At 38.6% G+C, this 19,409-nt stretch overlaps 1 protein-coding gene across 5 annotated transcripts in view; it reads right to left on the bottom strand.

Moving 5' to 3' along the window:
* LOC136033027 (spermatogenesis-associated protein 20-like) overlaps window positions 1-19,409 on the bottom strand; it is a 78,910-nt gene that overhangs the window by 42,167 nt on the left and 17,334 nt on the right. For all 5 annotated transcript variants that reach the window (XM_065713580.1, XM_065713578.1, XM_065713582.1 and 2 more), the window contains exons 3-4: window positions 17,757-17,976; window positions 12,302-12,448 (exon numbers count right to left, since the gene is read on the bottom strand). In XM_065713580.1, the coding sequence (XP_065569652.1) occupies window positions 12,302-12,448; window positions 17,757-17,976 (367 nt within the window). The remainder of the gene's footprint in view (window positions 1-12,301; window positions 12,449-17,756; window positions 17,977-19,409) is intronic.

The raw sequence follows: 19,409 nt of genomic DNA, 5'->3' as shown, positions 1-19,409 counted from the left end.
ATCTATCTATCTATATATATATAAAAATAAGTTGTTTGTCTGTCTGTCGACTGACGTCATGTTTGTGTGTCGACTGACGTCATGTTTGTCGACTGACGTCATTATAAGGATTGAGCTCTATGTCGTCTTGAAGTTGTTTGTCGTCTCACGTCATGTTTGTCGACTAACGAAACTACAGACCGGGACACCGGGACACAAATGACGTGTTATGTCTGTTATAACGTAATAGAGGCAACAATCTTGACAGGGCCTTTTGAGGGTGAGGCTTTTCTTATTCCACGCATTCTCATGAGTCCAATGGATCTGCCTTTTCAACCTAAAAGATTGCAATTCCCAATTTGATTAGCATATTTAGTTTTCAGTCCAGAACCACTAAAGCTGTTATGTAAATATCAAAAATAATTATGTTGTCTGAGCAATAATTTTTAATTTTTATTTCAAAATAGAAAATTACCTGACAATTTTAGAATTATATCTATCTATATATATAAAAATAAGTTGTCTGTCTGTGGATCAGGTGACGTCATGTTTCTGTGTCGACTGGCGTCATGAAGTTAGTTTAGAATCATGAGGTATAGATCTGAAAACGGATTGTTTTTCCCATGGACAATTATACGTCCCCACCAACTAGGTTCAGCTCGTATAAGCATAAAGCATAAACAGCTCGTATAAAATAAGTTGTTTGTGTGTTGTGTGTTGACTGATGTCATGCATGTTTGTCGACTGACGTCATTATAAGGATTGAGCACTATGCCGTCATGAAGTTGTTTGTCGACTCACATCATGTTTGTTATGACGTCAAAGGTTTTGTATATGACGTCATTATAAGTATATAAGAAGGCCTTCAAAAGAAAAATTTTTACAGCGTAAAAACAGGCTTGCGGCTAATAGAGAAAGTATGAAAAGAAAGCGTGCCGAGGAATCACAGGCTAATAGAGAAAGTATGAAAAGAAAGCGTGCCGAGGAATCACAACAACAACGTGAAAACAGGCTTGCGGCTAATAGGAAAAGTATGAAAAGAAAGCGTGCCGAGGAATCACAACAACAGCGTGAAAACAGGCTTGCGTCTCAAAGAGAAATCACCAAAAGAAAACGTGCTGAGGAATCACAAGAGCAACCTGAAAATTTTCGCCTGGCATTCAGGTACAGTCCAGTCGATTATTATAGCTTGAGTAGATGTGTTCAAATCGGGACTATGTCTAAAAATTGTCCCTATTGCAAGGCCTTGAAATTTAATGGTGAAACAATGGGAATGTGTTGCGCCTCAGGAAAAGTTAAACTTCCTCAACTGGCTGCACCACCAGAGCCATTGAAGACTTTGCTTACTGGAACTACGTCAGAATCTAAGCGTTTTTTGTCAAACATCAGAAAATATAACTCAAGTTTCCAAATGACGTCGTTTGGTGCCCAAATCGAAAATCAAGATCAATTTATGCCTACTTTCAAAGGAAAAAGGCAAATTCATCATAGAGCAGGGTCCCTTCTATCATTCTCAGGCGAGAATCATAAATTTTTACAACTGTACTTCATCAGTGATAGACATTCTGAATTGAATGCACGTTGCGAAATTTCTCCCGACGTTGGCAGGACTATTGTTTCCCAATTGCAACATCTTTTCCACGAAAATAATAATTTAGTGCGTCTGTTCAAAACAGCCATCTGTTTGATGCCTACTGATACGCATAAAATTGTTATTTCCGCTGACAAAAGGCCTACTGGCCAACATGTGCGTAGATACAATGCTCCAACTATCGACGAAGTGGCAATCGTTATGGTCGGTGATCAGTTTTTACCTCGAGATATTATTCTTCATAAGCAAAACGCTCAGTTGGTAAGAATTGCTGAAACTCATCGATGCTACGATGCCCTACAATATCCTATCATTTTTTGGGATGGAGCCGACGGCTATCACTTTAATAATAAATTTCAAGATCCATCCACTAACAAACAAACGGATAAGAAATGCAGCGCAATGCATTATTATTCCTATAGACTAATGATTCGGCAGGATGAAGACAATTATATTTTAAAATGCCGTCAATTGTTTCACCAATACATTGTTGATATGTATTCAAAAATTGAATCAGAACGTTTGCTATTTATCCGTCTGAATCAGACCAAGCTCCGCTCCGAACAATACATTCATTTGCGAGATGCAGTTGTAAATGACGGTAATACCACAAACGTTGGAAGAATAACGATTTTACCTTCGTCACATGCTGGCAGTCCCCGTCATATGCATGAATATGCTCAAGATGCTATTGCGTATGTTCGTCTCTATGGTCGTCCAGATTTATTTATTAAATTTACATGTAATCGATCTTGGGACGAGATACGGCAGCTTTTACTTCAAGGACAATCGGCGGTTCATAGACATGACATTACGGCCCGTGTCTTCCGGCAAAAGTTGAAATCACTGATAAACTACATAGTAAAACTTAAAGTGTTTGGGTCAGTGCGATGCTCGATGTACTCAGTGGAATGGCAAAAACGAGGATTGCCACACACACATATTTTAATCTGGCTACATGATAAAATTACTTCTAATGAAATTGACGATGTGATTTCCGCTGAAATTCCTGATATTGTTGTAAAAAATATGATACATGGACCTTGCGGTGCACTGAATGAAAAATCCCCATGCCTGGCCAAAGGAAGGTGCACAAAGTAATATCCTCGACTTTTAGTACCCAACACAACTACTGGCAATGATGGTTACCCACAATATAGAAGAAGATCTACTGAAGATGGCGGTAAAACAGCAATAATAAAGAAGCATAACGGTACCACCATCGAAGTAGATAATCAGTGGGTTGTTCCATATTCACCTTTATTGTCAAAAACATTTAATGCACACATAAACGTTGAATACTGTAACTCCGTAAAGGCAATCAAATACATATGTAAATACGTCACCAAGTGGCAGTTTTTGGCTTGCAGTCCGAAATCGGTGATATCGACGAAATTGTACAATATCAGGCTGGAAGATACATTAGCAGTAATGAAGCTGTTTGGCAAATTCTTTCATTTCCGATACATGAATGAAGTCCAGCTGTTGTTCACTTAGCAGTACATTTACAGAATGGACAAAGTGTTTATTTTTCGGAATCCAACGTGCGACAAAGAGCCCTAAATCCACCGGATACAACGTTAACTGCTTTCTTTTCGTTATGTCAAAATGATTCTTTTGCAAAAAAACTGCTGTATACCGAAGTGCCTTCGTATTACACGTGGAATGCTAAAAATAAAGTATTTGAACGTCGAAAACAGGGTAAGTCAGTGGAGGGCTAACCTACCATCTTCAAAGATACCACGATAGGAAGACTCTACACCATTCACCCCAATCAATATGAATGCTTCTTTCTCCGCCTGCATTTGGTGAATGTACCCGGTCCGACGTCCTTTGAGTATTTGAGTACTGTAAACGGTATTATACATGACACTTACCGTAGTGCATGCCAAGCTCTGAATTTATTGGAGAATGACCAACACTGGGATAACTGCATCAATGACGCGTGCGAAACGTCAACTCCAAGTCAAATTCGTCCATTGTTTGGAATCATACAAACAACTTGCTCTCCTTCAGCTCCTATAGAGTTATGGGAAAAATATAAATCGGAAATGGCTGAGGAAATACTCCATCGAAAACGGCTAGAGACGTCAGATATGACTTTTGATTTTACATCAGAAATTTATAACTACACTTTAGTTATTATTGAAGATTTGTGCGTATGTATGACAAACAAACCTCTTCAGGGTTTGGGAATGCCTTCACCTAATCGTAACGCTGCTGCGTCAACATGTGTAGAATTGGATCGTGAACAAAGTTACAGCACGAGTGATCTATTGTTGTATTTACAAAATAACATTTCTAAGTTAACGTCTGAGCAAAAGGACATTTATGATAAGATATTGCATTGTGTCGATAACAACGTTGGAGAAATCTTCATTTTGGATGCGCCAGGAGGTACTGGTAAAACATTTGTGATAAGATTGATTCTGGCATCAATTCGATCAAAAAATGACATAGCGTTGGCAATTGCGTCGTCCGGAATAGCCACAACGTTGCTGCCTGGTGGAAGAACTGCTCATTCCGCTTTGAAATTGCTTCTGAATTTTCATTCTACAGAAACTCCCACGTGCAATATTTCCAAATCATCCGGGATGGGTAAAGTATTGCAGCAATGCAAACTTATTATTTGGGACGAGTGCACAATGGCACACAAAAAATCGCTCGAGGCTCTGGATCAATCGTTGAGAGATTTGCGAGGGAATTCGAAACCCTTTGGCAGCATATTAATATTGCTTGCGGGAGATTTCAGGCAAACATTACCTATAATACCTAGATCAACCCCTGCAGACGAAATGAATGCTTGCCTGAAAAAATTCTAATTTATGGTCACACGTAAAGACATTAAAATTAACTACAAATATGCGTGTCCGATTGCAAAATGATGACTCTGGTCAAACATTTTCAGATCAATTGCTGGCAATTGGAAACGGAAAGCTCCCAGTAGACTCAATTTCAGGACGTATACAACTGCCTGCTGAATTCTGTAATTTAGTGACGTCCAAAAATGAATTGGTTGAAAAAGTATTTCCGAATATTCTTACCAATTATGAAAATCATAAATTGCTAAAAGAACGAGCGATTCTGGCAGCCAAGAATAAAGACGTCCACGAAATCAACAATATTGTTTTGACCAAGATTCGAGACCAGGCAGTCCTTTACAAGTCAGTCGACACAGCTCTAGAACCAAATGAGGCGGTTAATTATCCATCTGAATTTTTAAATTCCCTGGATCTCCCAGGATTTCCACCACACGTGCTACAACTAAAACTAGGCGTACCAATAATATTGTTACGAAATATCAACCCACCAAAGCTTTGCAATGGCACGCGACTTGCCGTAAAAGAAAACAATGGAAAACGTAATAGAGGCAACAATCTTGACAGGGCCTTTTGAGGGTGAGGTTGTTCTTATTCCTCGCATTCCCGTGATTCCAACGGATCTGCCTTTTCAATTTAAAAGATTGCAATTCCCAATTCGATTAGCATTTGCAATCACCATCAACAAAGCTCAAGGGCAATCATTAGAAAAATGTGGTATAGACCTTAATACTGATTGTTTTTCCCATGGACAATTGTACGTTGCATGTTCGAGGGTCGGTAAACCTGACAATCTATTTATATGCACTGACAATGGGACAGCGAAGAATGTTGTATATTCGCAAGTTTTACGTAGTTAATTTGTATTGTATATGTGTATCTATATATCTATCTATCTATCTATATAAAAATAAGTTGTATGTATGCACGTTTGTTTGTTTGTAAAAAAAAGCGTTTGCATACGACGTCATTATAAGTATATAAGGCTTTGTATATGCACAGACAATTGGACAGCCAAGAATGTTGTATATTCGCAAGTTTTACGTAGTTAAAAACACATATATATCTATATTCACAGGTGGGACACAGAAATACAACTACAATGGCGCGTAACTAATATTGCGCGTAATAACTTAAGCGCGGGGGGTTTGGGGGGTGCGAAGCGCCCCCGCCAACTAGGTGTTGGGGTGGTACGAAGCGCCACCCCAACAGCTAGTAGATTATAATAAAGAATGAACATAAACTCCAGTTTATGCTAACTGAAATGTTAAAAATAATTATATTAAGAGTTAAGAAAAGATTCAAACTCTTTGAAGCTGTGTCAATATTGTAAGAAACACAATAGCTTTGATTTGTTCCGGATTTTCCTTGTCAAAAAATGGAGGAAAATATCTCCACTCGTTAAGTTAAGGCTGCATGGCTGCAGCAACAGCTGCAGCCATGCAGCCTCGTAAAAAGTGAAGAACAGCTTAAAGTTAACAAAAGTTAATAAACGCATCTTGACATAAACTGTGCCTAATGAGAAAAATTTTCATCTGACAGTGTTTCAGGAATGACAACTATTATTTCAATTCATCTTCAAAGTAAAAGTCTATTTCGAAAAGAAATTTATGGCGGATTCGCAAAAACATGAAACCCCTCGAAAATTAACCATTGGAATCAGTATCATCGAAAACCTGCAATGGGGGAATTAAGTCCCCCACCATGAACAACAAGAAATCATTTTTTTTGCATCGGTAGCAATATGTCTCCTTTTTTCCCCTCAAACCTACTGAAGGGCAATAACTGTGTGTCAGGAATTATTTAAAAAAAATATTGTCATCGAATGGAAGTCGTCTGTCTCACAACTGGAATCAAGTTTCTTCCAAGCAAAAACTTAAATTTTCTTGGAAAGGCCCTTATAGACTGCTATGCAGAAATTTTAGTCAAACGTTGTTTTCGCTAATTTTTGATGATGGAGGTTGAAGATTGTATTAACAAAGGAACTTCAAGAAATGACATATAACACTTTGACGAAACGAAAAAAAAATGTGCTAAAAGAAGGTTATCTTTACATCAATACTACCCCCTGTATCGATTGTAAGAATCACATGGTAAGAGAAAAAAGAACAAGAGCTAAGAGCTCATATGGCACTTGTGACGAGGCATGAAGAGCTAAGAGCCAAGAGATCATATGGTATGAGCTCTAACAAAATTCTATGAGCCAATAGATTGATTTAAAAGGAAAATAAGAGGCTTAATGCCGGTCAGAATTTAAAATAAGACCTCTGAGTCACAATGTCTATCTAAATATCAAAATTCATTCAGATCCGATCACCCACTCGTATGTTATAAATACCTAATTTTTTCTAATTTTTCCTCTCGCTTTAGCCCCCCAGATGGTCAAATCTGGGAAAACGACTTTATCATGTCAATTTTTGCAGCTCCCTGACACGCCTACCAATTTTCATCGTCCTAGCACGTCGAGAAGCACCAAACTCGCCAAATCACTGAACCCCTCCCCCAACTCCCCCAAAGAGAGCGAATCCAGTACGGTACCGTCAATCACGTATCAAGGACATTTGCTTATTCTATCCACCAAGCTTCATCCCGATTCCTCCACTCAAAGTGTTTTCCAAGATTTCCCCCTCCAACTCCCCCAAATGTCAAAAGATCTGGTCAGGATTTGAAATAAGAGCTCTGAGATATGAATTCCTTCTAAATATAAAATTTCATTAAGATCCGATCACCTATTCGTAAGATAAAAATACTCCAATTTTAACGTTTTCCCAGAATTCCAGTTTCCCCCTCCAATCCCCCCAATGTCACAGGATCTGGTCGGAATTTAAAATTAGAGGTTTAAAGCACAAGATCCTTCTAAATATCAAATTTCATTAAGATCTGGTCACCCTTTCGTAAGTTACAAATACATCATTTTTTAAAATTTCCCCCCCCCCCAACTCCACCAAAGAGAGCAGATCCGGTCCGGTTATGTCAGTCACGTATCTTAGACAGGTTTTTATTCTTCCCATCCAGTTTCATCCCGATCTCACCGCTTTAAGTATTTTCAAAGATTTCTGGTACCCCCCATCTGCCCCCCCCCTTTTACGCTGGATCCGGTTGAGATTTAAAATAAGAGATCTGAGTTACGAATTTTCACATTTTCCAAGAATTCCGGTCCCCCCCCTCCAATTCCCCCCAATGTCGCAGGATCTTGTCGGAATTTAAAATAAGAGCTTTAAAGCACAAGATCCTTCTTAATATCAAATTTCATTAAGATCTGATCACCCGTTCGTAAGTTACAAATACCTCATTTTTCCGAATTACCCCCCCCCCAATAGAGCGAATCCGTTCCAATTATGTAGATCACGTATTTAAGACTTCTGCTTATTTTTCCCACCAAGTTTCATCCCGATCCCTCCAATCTAAGCGTTTCCCATCATTTTAGGTTCTCCCACCCCAAACTCCCCCCAATATCACCAGATCCGGTCGCGACTTAAAATAAGAGCTTTGAGATACGATATCCTTGTAAATATCAAATTTCATTGAAATTCGATCACCCGTTCGTAAGTTTTAAATACCTATTTTTTTAGTTTTTTAGAATTACCCCCCCCCCCCCCCCAACTACCCCAGAGAGAGCAGATCCGGTCCGGTTATGTCAGTCACGTATCTTAGACAGGTTTTTATTCTTCCCATCCAGTTTCATCCCGATCTCACCGCTTTAAGTATTTTCAAAGATTTCCGGTACCCCCCATCTGCCCCCCCCCCTTTTACGCTGGATCCGGTTGAGATTTAAAATAAGAGATCTGAGTTACGAGGTCCTTCTAAATATGAAGTTTCATGAAGATCCGGTCACTCCTTCGTAAGTTAAACATACGTCATTTTTTCTAATTTTTCAGAATTACCCCCCCCCCCCAATAGAGCGGATCCGTTCCAATTATGTAAATCACGTATCTAAGACTTCTGCTTATTTTTCTCACCCAGTTTCATCCCGATTCCTCCAATCTAAGCGTTTTCCTTCATTTTAGGTTCCCCCGCCCCAAACTTCCCCCAATGTCACCAGATCCGGTCTGAATTTAAAATAAGAGCTATGAGACAGGATATCCTTCTATATATCAAATTTCATTGACATCCGATCACCCATTCGTAAGTTAAAAAGACCTGATTTTTTTTAGTTTTTAACAATTAACCCCCCCCCCTTCCCCTAATTACCCCAAAGAGAGCAGATGCGGTCCGGTTATGTCAGTCTCGTATCTTAGACAGGTTATTATTCTTCCCATCCAGTTTCATCCTGATCTCACCGATTTAAGTATTTTCTAAGATTTCCGGTTCCCCCCCCCCCAACTGCCCCCCCCCCCCAATTACAATGGATGCGGTTGAGATTTAAAATAAGAGGTCTGAGTTACGAGGTCCTTCTAAATATGAAGTTTCATGAAGATCCGATCACTCTTTCGTAAGTTAAAAAAACCTCATTTTTTTCTAATTTTTCAGAATTAACCCCCCCCCCCCCCAATAGAGCAGAACACTTCCAATTATGTAAATCACGTATCTAAGACTTTTGGTTATTTTTCCCACCAAGTTTCATCCCGATCCCTCCAATCTAAGCGTTTTCCATCATTTTAGGTTCCCCACCCCAAACTCCCACCAATGTCACCAGATCCGGCCGGGACTTAAAATAAGATCTTTGAGACACGATATCCTTCTAAATATCAAATTTCATTGAGATCCGATAACCCGTTCGTAAGTTAAAAATACCCTCATTTTATTCTAATTTTTCAGAATTAACCCCCCCCCCCCCCAACTACCACAAAGAGAGCGGATCGTTCCGTTATGTCAATCATGTATCTAGGACTTGTGCTTATTTCCCCCACCAAGTTTCATCCGATCCCTCCACTCTAAGTGTTTTCCGAGTTTTAGGTTTCCCCCTCTCAACTCCACCCCCCCCCCCAAATGCAACCAGATCCGGTCGAGGATTTAAAATAAGAGCTCTGAGACACGATATCCTTCTAAGTATCAAATTTCATTGATATCCTATCACCCTTTCGTAAGTTACAAATACCTCATTTTTTCTAATTTTTCATAATTAACCCCCCCCCCCCCAACTACTCCAAAGAGAGCGGATCCGTTCCGGTTATGTCAATCATGTATCTAGGACTTGTGCTTATTTTTCTTACCAAGTTTCATCCCGATCCCTCCACTCTAAGTGTTTTCCAAGTTTTAGGTCTCCCACTCCCAACTCTCCCCCCCCAATGTCACCAGATCTGGTCGGGATTCAAAATAAGAGCTCTAAGACACAATATCCTTCTAAATATCAAATTTCATTGTGATCCGATCACCCGTTCGTAAGTTAAAAATACCTCATTTTCTTTAATTTTTCATAATTAGCCTCCCCCAACCATCCAAAGAGAGCGGATCCGTTCCGGTTATGTGAATCAAATATCTAGGATTTGTGCTTATTTTTTCCACCAGGTTTCATCCCGATCCCTCCACTCTAAGTGTTTTCCAAGATTTGAGGTATCCTCCTCCCAACCCCCCAATATCACTAGATCCGGTCTGGATTTAAAATAAGAGCTCTGAGACACGATATCCTTCCAAACATCAAATTTCATTAGGATCTGATGAACCGTTCGTAAGTTAAAAATACTTCTATTTTTCTATTTTTTCCGAATTAACGGGCCCCCAACTCCCCCCCCCCCGATGGTCAAATCGGGTAAACGACTATTTCTAATTTAAACTGGTCCGGTCCCTGATATGCCTGCCAAATTTCATCGTCCTAGCTTACCTGGAAGTGCCTAAAGTAGCAAAACCGGGACCGACAGACCGACAGAATTTGCGATAGCGATATGTCACTTGGTTAATACCAAGTGCCATAAAAACACACGGTGTTGTGACTCAAAATATTCAAAGGCGAGCAGAAATTGGTCCTTCTGGGAACGACAGGAGATGGCACCAGGCAACACTGAAAAGTTCAACATGTGGTAAAGAAAGAATGCTTACAAATAGCTGCTCTGAAAATTTGGCTGTCTGTAAAATACTGCGTGTTCAGGGCACTTCTAATTTATAGCCACTACCGCAAAGTGGCTTGAATTCAAACCATTCGAATCCGAGAGAGAGCGTGAAATCCACTCTGGTATGGTAACTGCTAATATAGAATGAATTATCTAAGACTTGATTAACATGGAGCGACAGACAACCTGGAGAAGAACTGAGAACTGTAATCCCCTTTTCTCCACAGTCTTTTCTCAAGATATAAATTTCCTCAATTTCAGTATATATTACTACCTATATCTCAAAGTTAAGTTTTCTAAGAATCTTGGAATTATTACAGAGTTTCCAATAGCAGAGTAAATTTCCTCAACGGTACTATTTTTGCTGACAAATCTGACAACTATGTTAAGAGCAAACACCTTTTTTTAGTTAGGAATGTATCATAATGCTATGATCCCATATAAATAATGATAAGTAAATGAATAGTTTGTTGCAGTTTTATCCAAGAAGATCGGTTGCAGTGATTCAAAAGGCGTTTTATAGGATTTTCATACCATTAAAAAAAAAAAAAAAACTTCTTCAAAATGCACCATTTTTTTCTTATTTCTGGACATTGTTAAATTTTTTTTAGCTTGTTTTGTTCTTAAATTCACGGCGCCAGGGAACGTTTAAATATCAGATTTACCACTAGTCTTTTAAATCCCTCCTTTTAAATCAGCTCGGCTTAAAAATGACTGTTCAACTATCTTTTGAAGGAGTCGCAGAAAAACATTTTAGAGATTAAGTCCCCAGGAAGATCGTTTCATATCGAAATGCAACTTCGAACGAGGCTGCTTTTCAAGTACTCTGTTCTTGACGTGTCAACCTTGAAATAATTGGGCCGAGCTGTATGCCTTTGTGTCTGTCTTGACAGTTGGACAATGGAAGTTAGAATACGAGAAAGTTCTGGAGAAGGATCTGAAGTTATGTACTCGTAGAAAACACCCATCGACGCTATATCAAATCTTTCACTAACCGGCTAGAGGGTCATTGAAAATGAATATAAATTCTAATATTAGATTGCTATACTTATTTAATGCTTTCAAGTTTTTGAGTTCAAGTCTCATGCTCGTACTTTTTTTTCTCTCAATAATGTCACAGCAAGTAGGACTTGGGCAGGCTACTTTCTTAAAAAGTAAAGTACTCTCCCCATCATCAATTAAGACTGTAAAAAAGAGGCCATTTCAAGTTACGAAAGCTATGTCGAGAGCCAAAGAGAGCTGGAAAAAAGAATGCAGAAGAACAAGAACAAAATACTCCCTGGACTTTCGTCCAACAAGCCAAAAATAGGGAACCATGAAGAGTCGTTGCAAGCCGCTGGGCACAAGGAGCAGACTACTCGTAAAATGTTTGAAAAAGCCAGAAATCGGCTTATAATTGGGATTGGAAAAAAAAAACCTGATTGATATTCAGCACACCCAAACCATGGTTTATAGGTCACTTTTGTTGCACACCAAACAAAAACAGAAATCAGTAGCTATTGAAAGAACTCAAGTACTTAAGCAGATATAAAGAAGGTACTTTATTTCTTATGCAGAAATATAAAAAAGATAAACAAACAAACAAGTGATTTGAAATGTTGCAAGTAGCCACTAATGTATGACGCTGCATTGCCAACCTATGACGTCGACTGTGACGTGGAAACTAAATAGTAATTCAATCAGAAATTTGGTCAAATTTATAAATGGCAGATATCATGTTTTCCTACAACACGGAAGAGGCATTAACACACCAAAGGTGCAAGGACTGCCTTTCTTTCCCCATTCTAAACGAATATAAATTAAGTCGTTCAAGGGTCTGAATTTATACTATAACTTGCTGGGTTTACTAGAGCAAGGATTTTTATTTCCAATTAGGTAAATAAAGTTACTGCAACTAATTGATCACACAATGAATGTGAACTTACTTGTTTAGAGATTTGCTGTAGCACCGACGGAAATGAGGGTTGACCAAAATATCGCTCGTCTGGTGGAAAATAGGTCCCACCAAAAACTGGTTCCAAATTAGGAGTTAAAAATACACTCATGGGCCATCCACCACTACCAGATATTGCCTAAAAAACGAAAAATGATGATACAAGAAAAATTTAACTTCAGTCACTATCCGGTAGAATTGAAAGTGAATTCAACCCCAGCAATCTTCAGCTGGGATACATTTACTACTTAAAACTGGGCCAAGAGTAGGAATTAAAAATACACACACAGGCCTCCCTTCAAGTCGACTTGTTGACAAATCGATACACTTAAGTCTACATAGATAGAATCTATTCGTAAGCCTATATTGATATAATTTATCCGTAGGGTTGACTCTGCCCTTGCAGAACGCATTTATGACCACCTGAACCATACTATTTTATTTAACGAAGCTAGTTTAATTTTACATGACAAAGGTATTGTCCAGCACAACAAAGGGGCTGAGGAGATTTATAAATACCAACATTATAAATACCAACCGGGACTTACGAATAAATTACTCGCATTTCGGTTTTCTCAAAAGAGAAGCCAATACTTTAGTCATCCCTGAAATAAACCCTGAATCACCTTCGCATTCACAAAACAAAACGTGTCTTATTTCAAAGGGTTTGCGCAAGGAATCCGATTATTAAAATCAGAGATCAAATGACATAGTTCTCCAAGCTGTATAACTGTTGGTTCGTTTGTTTGAGTGAATGAATTTTCAAACAGTTTGTGGTAACGAACTGTAGTAAGGAGCGACCCAGCTCAATAGCAATCGAAACTCTGAAAAACAGAATTTTGATACCAATAGTTACATAAAAAAAATCGTATTTTTATGCTTTTAAATACGTAAGTTTCATCAAGTTTAGTTATACCTATCAAAAGTTCTGAGCCTGAGAAAATTTGCCTTATTTTAGAAAATTAGAAATTTTATCCCGATTTCTCCACTCTAAGCGTTTTCCAAGATTTCCGGTATCCAAGATTTCCATTTCCCCATCTACCCTCATGTCCCCAGATCCAATCCGAATTAAAAATGGAGCATCTGAGACATAAGGTCTTTCAATATATCAAGTTTCATTAAGATCCGATCACCGTTCGTAAGTTAGAAATACCGAATTATTTCTAGTTTTTCCGAATTACAGAATTATGCCGCCCCCAAACTCCCCCAAAGAGAGCTGATCCGGTTCGGCAATGTCAATCACGTATCTAGGACTTGTTCTTATTCTCCCCACTAAGTTTTATCCCGATCTCTCTACTCTAAGCGTTGTCCAAGATTTCCGGTCCTCTCCCCCCCCCCGAACTCCCCCAATTTCACCAAATCCTGCCAGGAATTAAAATAAGAAATATTAGACACGAGGTCCTTCTAAATATCAAATTAGAATTCATTAAGATATTATCACCTGTTCTAAACAGCATAAACTTGAGGGAATGGCGTATAATACACAAGTACCAAAATTCTTCCCCCCTATGGAAAATAAAAAAACAAGACTCAAATAAAATTCTCAAATTTGGAAAGCCTTATTTTTCACAAGAGGAGTGGGGTATTTTTCACGAGAGGAGGGGGGGGGGTAAACGCCGGCAACCTTGCCAAAGATTGCACTATTATGCCATTCATTTAGGGGCCAACGAAAACCTCCAAATTGGATGGAAGGCGGTTCTGAGCAAGGATTTAAAAACTGGAACTTCATGGCAAGAAAAAAAGGTAGCTTTGAATTGATTGGGTTGGAGGAGGAGCTTCATACCTTCAAAAGTCGTTCCGACTTATTGCTGATGTTTAAAAACCTAATCCGTTGGAATAAAACAAATATTATGCTGAAATAGTTCCTGGTATTATATTTGCGGCTTCTATAGCCATTTCTGCTATTAGTGTCCATGAATACCTTAAAACAGTTCTTATACTAAGTTTAAATGAAGCAAAACGTCAACATTCGCCATGGTATTACATTGAGGATCAACCAAACCTATCATGAAATAGCCCTCTTATACAAAAATATTAAATAAACAGAACAAGAGCTAAGAACTCATATGGCACTTCTGAAGAAGTCGGAAGAGCCAAAAGGCAAGAGCTCATATGGTATGAGTTCTAGCAAAATTCTAAGAATCAATAGATTAATTTAAAAGGAAAATCAGAGGCTTAATGCCGGTCAGGATTCAAAATAAGAGCTCTGAGTTCCTTCTAAATATCAAAATAATTAAGATCCGATCACCCACTCGTAAGTTAAAAATACCACATTTTTCTAATTTTTCCTCTCCCTTCAGCCCCCCCCCAGAGGGCCAAATCGGGGAAAACGATTTTATCAAGTCAATTTGCGCAGGTCCCTGACACGCCTACCAATTTTCATCGTCCTTGCACGTCCAGAAGCACCGAACTCGACAAAGCACTGGATCACCCCCCAAACTACCCCAAGGAGAGTGGATCCAGTCCGGTTACGTCAATCACGTATCTCCAACATTTGCTTATTCTACCCACCAAGTTTCCGGATCTAAAAATAATTAAGATCCGATCACCCACTCGTAAGTTAAAAATACCACATTTTTCTAATTTTTCCTCTCCCTTCAGCTCCCCCCCAGAGGGTCAAATCGAGGAAAACGATTTTATCAAGTCAATTTGCGCAGGTCCCTGACACGCCTACCAAATTTCATCGCCCTTGCACGTCCAGAAGCACCGAACTCGACAAAGCACTGGATCACCCCCCAAACTACCCCAAGGAGAGTGGATCCAGTCCGGTTACGTCAATCACGTATCTCCAACATTTGCTTATTCTACCCACCAAGTTTCCTCCCAATCTCTCTACTCCAAGCGTCTTCCCAGATTTCCGGTTTCCCCCCTCCGGCTTCTCCCCCCCCCAAAGTCAAAATAAGAGCTCTAGGACATGAATTCCTTCTACATATCAAATTCAAAAATACCTCACGAACGGTCACCCGTTCTTAAGTTAAAAATACCTCAATGTTTCGATTTTTTTCGAATTAGCATCCTCTCCAACTCCCCCAAAAAGAGCGGATTCAGTCCGGTTATATCAATCACGTATCTAGGACTTGTGATTATTCTTCCCACCAAGTTTCCTCCTGATCTCTCCACTCTAAGCGTTTTCCAAGATCCCCCCCAATTCCCCCAATGACACTAAATCCGGTCGGGATTTAAAATTAGACATCTGAGTTACGAGGTCCTTCTAAATATGAAATTTCAATAAGATCAGACCACTCATTCGTAAGTTAAAAATACCTCATTTTTTCTAATTTTTCCAAAATGCCCCCCCAAATCCCCCAAAGAGAGCAAATCCGTTCCGGTTATGTTAATCACGTATCTAGGACTTGTGTTTATTTTTTCCACCATGTTTCATCCCAATCCCTCGACTCTAAGCGTTTTCCAAGATTTTACGTTCCCCCTCCAACTCCCTCCAATGTCACTGGATCAGGTCGGGATTTAAAATAAGAGCTCTGAGACACGATATCCTTCTAAATATCAAAGTTCGTTAAGACCCGATCACCCATTTGTAAGTTAAAAATACCGCATGTTTTCTAATTCTTCCGAATTAATCGTCCCCCACTCTCCTCCGGATGGTCGAAACGGGGAAACGACTATTTCGCATTTAATCTGGTCTGGTCCGTGATAAGCCTGCTAAATTTCAGTGTCCTAGCTTATCTGGAAGTGCTTAAACTAGCAAAACCGGGACAAAAAGACTGATAGAATGCGCGATCGCTATATGGCACTTGGTATTTACCAAGTACCATAAAAACAAATGAACATGAAGTTGGCAAATAGGGGGGATAATACCATTCTACCCTTAAAAGCCTCTAGTAGGGAAAAATCATCGTACCCTAAATGTTGCCGAAAATTAGGTATTTTGATAATTTTCATTTTCTACTTTGAATTTTTTGGGAAAAGTAATATAAGAGAAATCAACGATTTGTTGCTTTTGCATATTTGAGTGATTATTTAGACATTAAAGTAGCGACATCATTTGGGGGGTGGGAGGGGGAAGTTATTTGCCTAGAATTTGGCTGAGCTAGAATTTAAATTAACAGCAGCAGAATTTGGAGCTTTGGCATGACAGCATCGAGATTAGAGGCGAAAGCTGGCTCAAGTGCTGCGGAGCTAAGCTCACAGAACAGGCTCGCTTCTTGGCTGATCAATCTAATACCTTTGGACTAAAGCAAATATCTGAGAACTCTCATCCTGACTTTTCAGACCGTTTTTTTTTTCACAAATTCTAAGTTCACTCGGCTCGAGCCAGTAGTCTAGAAACTTTAGTGAGAATAACATCTGTCATCTGTTCAATGTCCTATTGGGCAGAAAATCATAATTTTGAGCACTTTTGACTGGGTTGATCTGTTTAACAACAGTATAGGAGCTGTGGTAAAACAACATCTAGATTAGAGGCAAATCAGGCACAGATACTTAAAAAAAAAATAGAACCAAACTCACAGAACAGGCCCATTTCTTGGCTAATCAATCTAAAATAATTTGACAAAACAATAATCTGAGTACTTTGATCTTACTGTTGAGACCTTTTTTTTCTTTAAAGACTCTAAGTTCACTCTGCTCGGGCCAGTGACCTAGTAAATTTGATTAAAATATCGCCAGTCCTCTTCTGAATGCCAAGTAGGGCAGAAAATTTAAATCTGGAGCAATTTTAACTAAGTTGAGCCTTTTAACAAGAGCAGAGCCTTAACAACACCCAGTTTAAAGGCAAATCAGGCTCAAGTGCTGCGGAACAGGGCCTAGAGAACAAGTATATTTCTAGACTAGTAAGTCTAAGATCTTTTAACAAAACGAAAATCTATGAAATCTGATCTTAATGTCTAGAATGTTCAAGTGTTCAGTTCACTCTGCTCAGCCAAGTGGTCTAACAACTTTAGCGAGAACATGAGTCCTCAGTTCAATGACCTATTGGGCAAGAAATGTTACTTCGGAGCATTTTGAGCAACAACCTCCAGATTAGAAGCAAATCAAGCTATAGTGTTGTGAAACCGGGCCCACTGAACATTCCCATTTCTTGGCTAATCAATCTTAATTATTCTGAAAAACCCCAAGGTCCAAAAGATTTTGCTACGCTACCATTTCAGACCAACACAGCCAAGAGGATTTATCTATCTTACTTCTTGTAATATTAATTTCAATGCATTTATACAGTCGAATAACATCCTTTAATAATAACTTATTTTCTATATCATGGTTGGATTCGGAGATTTGGCAGTATTCTGTAGGGAGTATTACTGCTTTGTATTTACCCAGAGTGCTGTGAAGATCCTAAATATCGTTTGTGACAATTGCACCAAGCTCATAGTGTTACAAATGAAAAAAGAGCATCAGCAAGAAAATTTAGGTAAGTTTGAAGCTATTCATAATCTTTACAGCACTACTCTGTTTACCAAGGTAATAGATACCAAGGTCTATATACTTACCGTAACAAATGACATATACATTTTGTCTACGTCTGGTCTTTCTTCTCTGTCAACTTTAATATTTATAAAATTCTCATTCATGATTTTCGCAATGTTGTCATTCTCAAAGCTCTCTCGCTCCATAACATGGCACCAGTGACATGTTGAATAGCCTACAGATAAGAATATAAGCTTATTTTCTCTTCGAGCTTTTTGAATTGCTTCTTCTCCCCACGGATACCTACAAAATAGAGACATCATTAGCTATATCATGAACTAGCCACGTTTGTGTTTCAAAGGGATTTGGGGTGACCTGACTAATGAAGCTAATTATATGAAAAACACAAAGATTTTTTTCCAGACATGAACTTTAAAGAGCTAGCTTGACAAACAGACACAAAGTAGAAACAATAGGGAAAATCTTTTCAAAAAAGTGGAAATCTTGAAAAGATTTTCCCAATTGTTTCTACTTTGTGTTTGTTTGTAATGGAGAGGCAGTGTAGTCTTCGTCGTTATTTTTGAGCTAGCTTGAAAGAATAATCACCCTAAGCACTGTAATAATAGGGACATTTACCTCTTAAAAAGGTGAAAAACTGTACTCCATGCGTAAAATTGTGTAATACTTTGACCCAGAGCATTTCCAAAAGAAATTGGTGAAAATAAGCTGTATTCTTAATCTTTCTTATCAGTAAGAACTAAATAGGCAGTGAAGCTACTTATCAATTCCCCTGAAGCATAGTAACATAAATACGGATAGCAAAACGTAAGTTGAGTGATTATTTTTGCAATGGTTGTTGTCATATAGTATGTCTTGCCATATTTAACAAAAGGAAAAGAAAAAAAAACTCGAAAAAACTGTGTGGAAAAAACTGCCCAAAAAGCAGCTTTAAGTTCTACTTCTTACAGGGGTTGAATAAATTAGGTATAAATAACAAAATTAAGTTTTAACTACAATTTGTTTGTGGAGAGCAGGTGATGGGGCACGGTCTTTCAGCCAGACATTGTGCACCCCCAGGTATGTTGCGCTCCATGCACTGATTTTTTTTTTTCTTTTCTTATTTTGTAACTATAAAAAAGGTGCAAATATCTGCTGTGTGAACATAAAAACTAAACATACATACTTCGTTTAGATTTGACCCCCTTTCCCCAGAAAAAAAGTAGGACTCCTTCCAAAGTGGCAATGTGATTACGATTCTAGTTAGTAATGGATTAATTTTTTGGTGTGGGGGGGGGTCCCATTTCTTTGCTCAACAGATCTATTCATAGAATTGTTTTGTGAAAATCAAAAATTAAACTGCAATTGACAAGCCTTGCAAGTGGGGAAGCGGGAGAGGTAGAAAATAGAATATCATTCTGGAAATAGAATATGATTGGAGAAGTATTATTCTCTGACCTGCACTAGTGCGACCCGCTGTTTTTCCTGAGACCACGAAATTTCAATGATTAAAGTGAAATTGCAACAAGGAACGTTTCAACGTTGAAAAACAATTATCGTTTAAGTCCAGTAAAATTAACAAAAAAGAAAAGTTAAGACATCGACATTTGAGCAACAGGTTTGTGTTTGGCACCAAAATGTTGTGAAGAATTTACTGAACAACATATCCAAAATCGGCCAAAATCACCTGGGCAGAAATAATATTTTTTTAGGGGTAAAAAGGGGAAAAGGACAGGAAA

This window comes from Artemia franciscana, chromosome 11 (assembly GCF_032884065.1).
Source record: "Artemia franciscana chromosome 11, ASM3288406v1, whole genome shotgun sequence".
In the NCBI taxonomy this organism is placed as follows: domain Eukaryota; kingdom Metazoa; phylum Arthropoda; class Branchiopoda; order Anostraca; family Artemiidae; genus Artemia; species Artemia franciscana.
The sequence above is the reverse complement of the archived record's forward strand: the minus strand, read 5'-3'. Positions and strand labels throughout refer to the sequence as shown.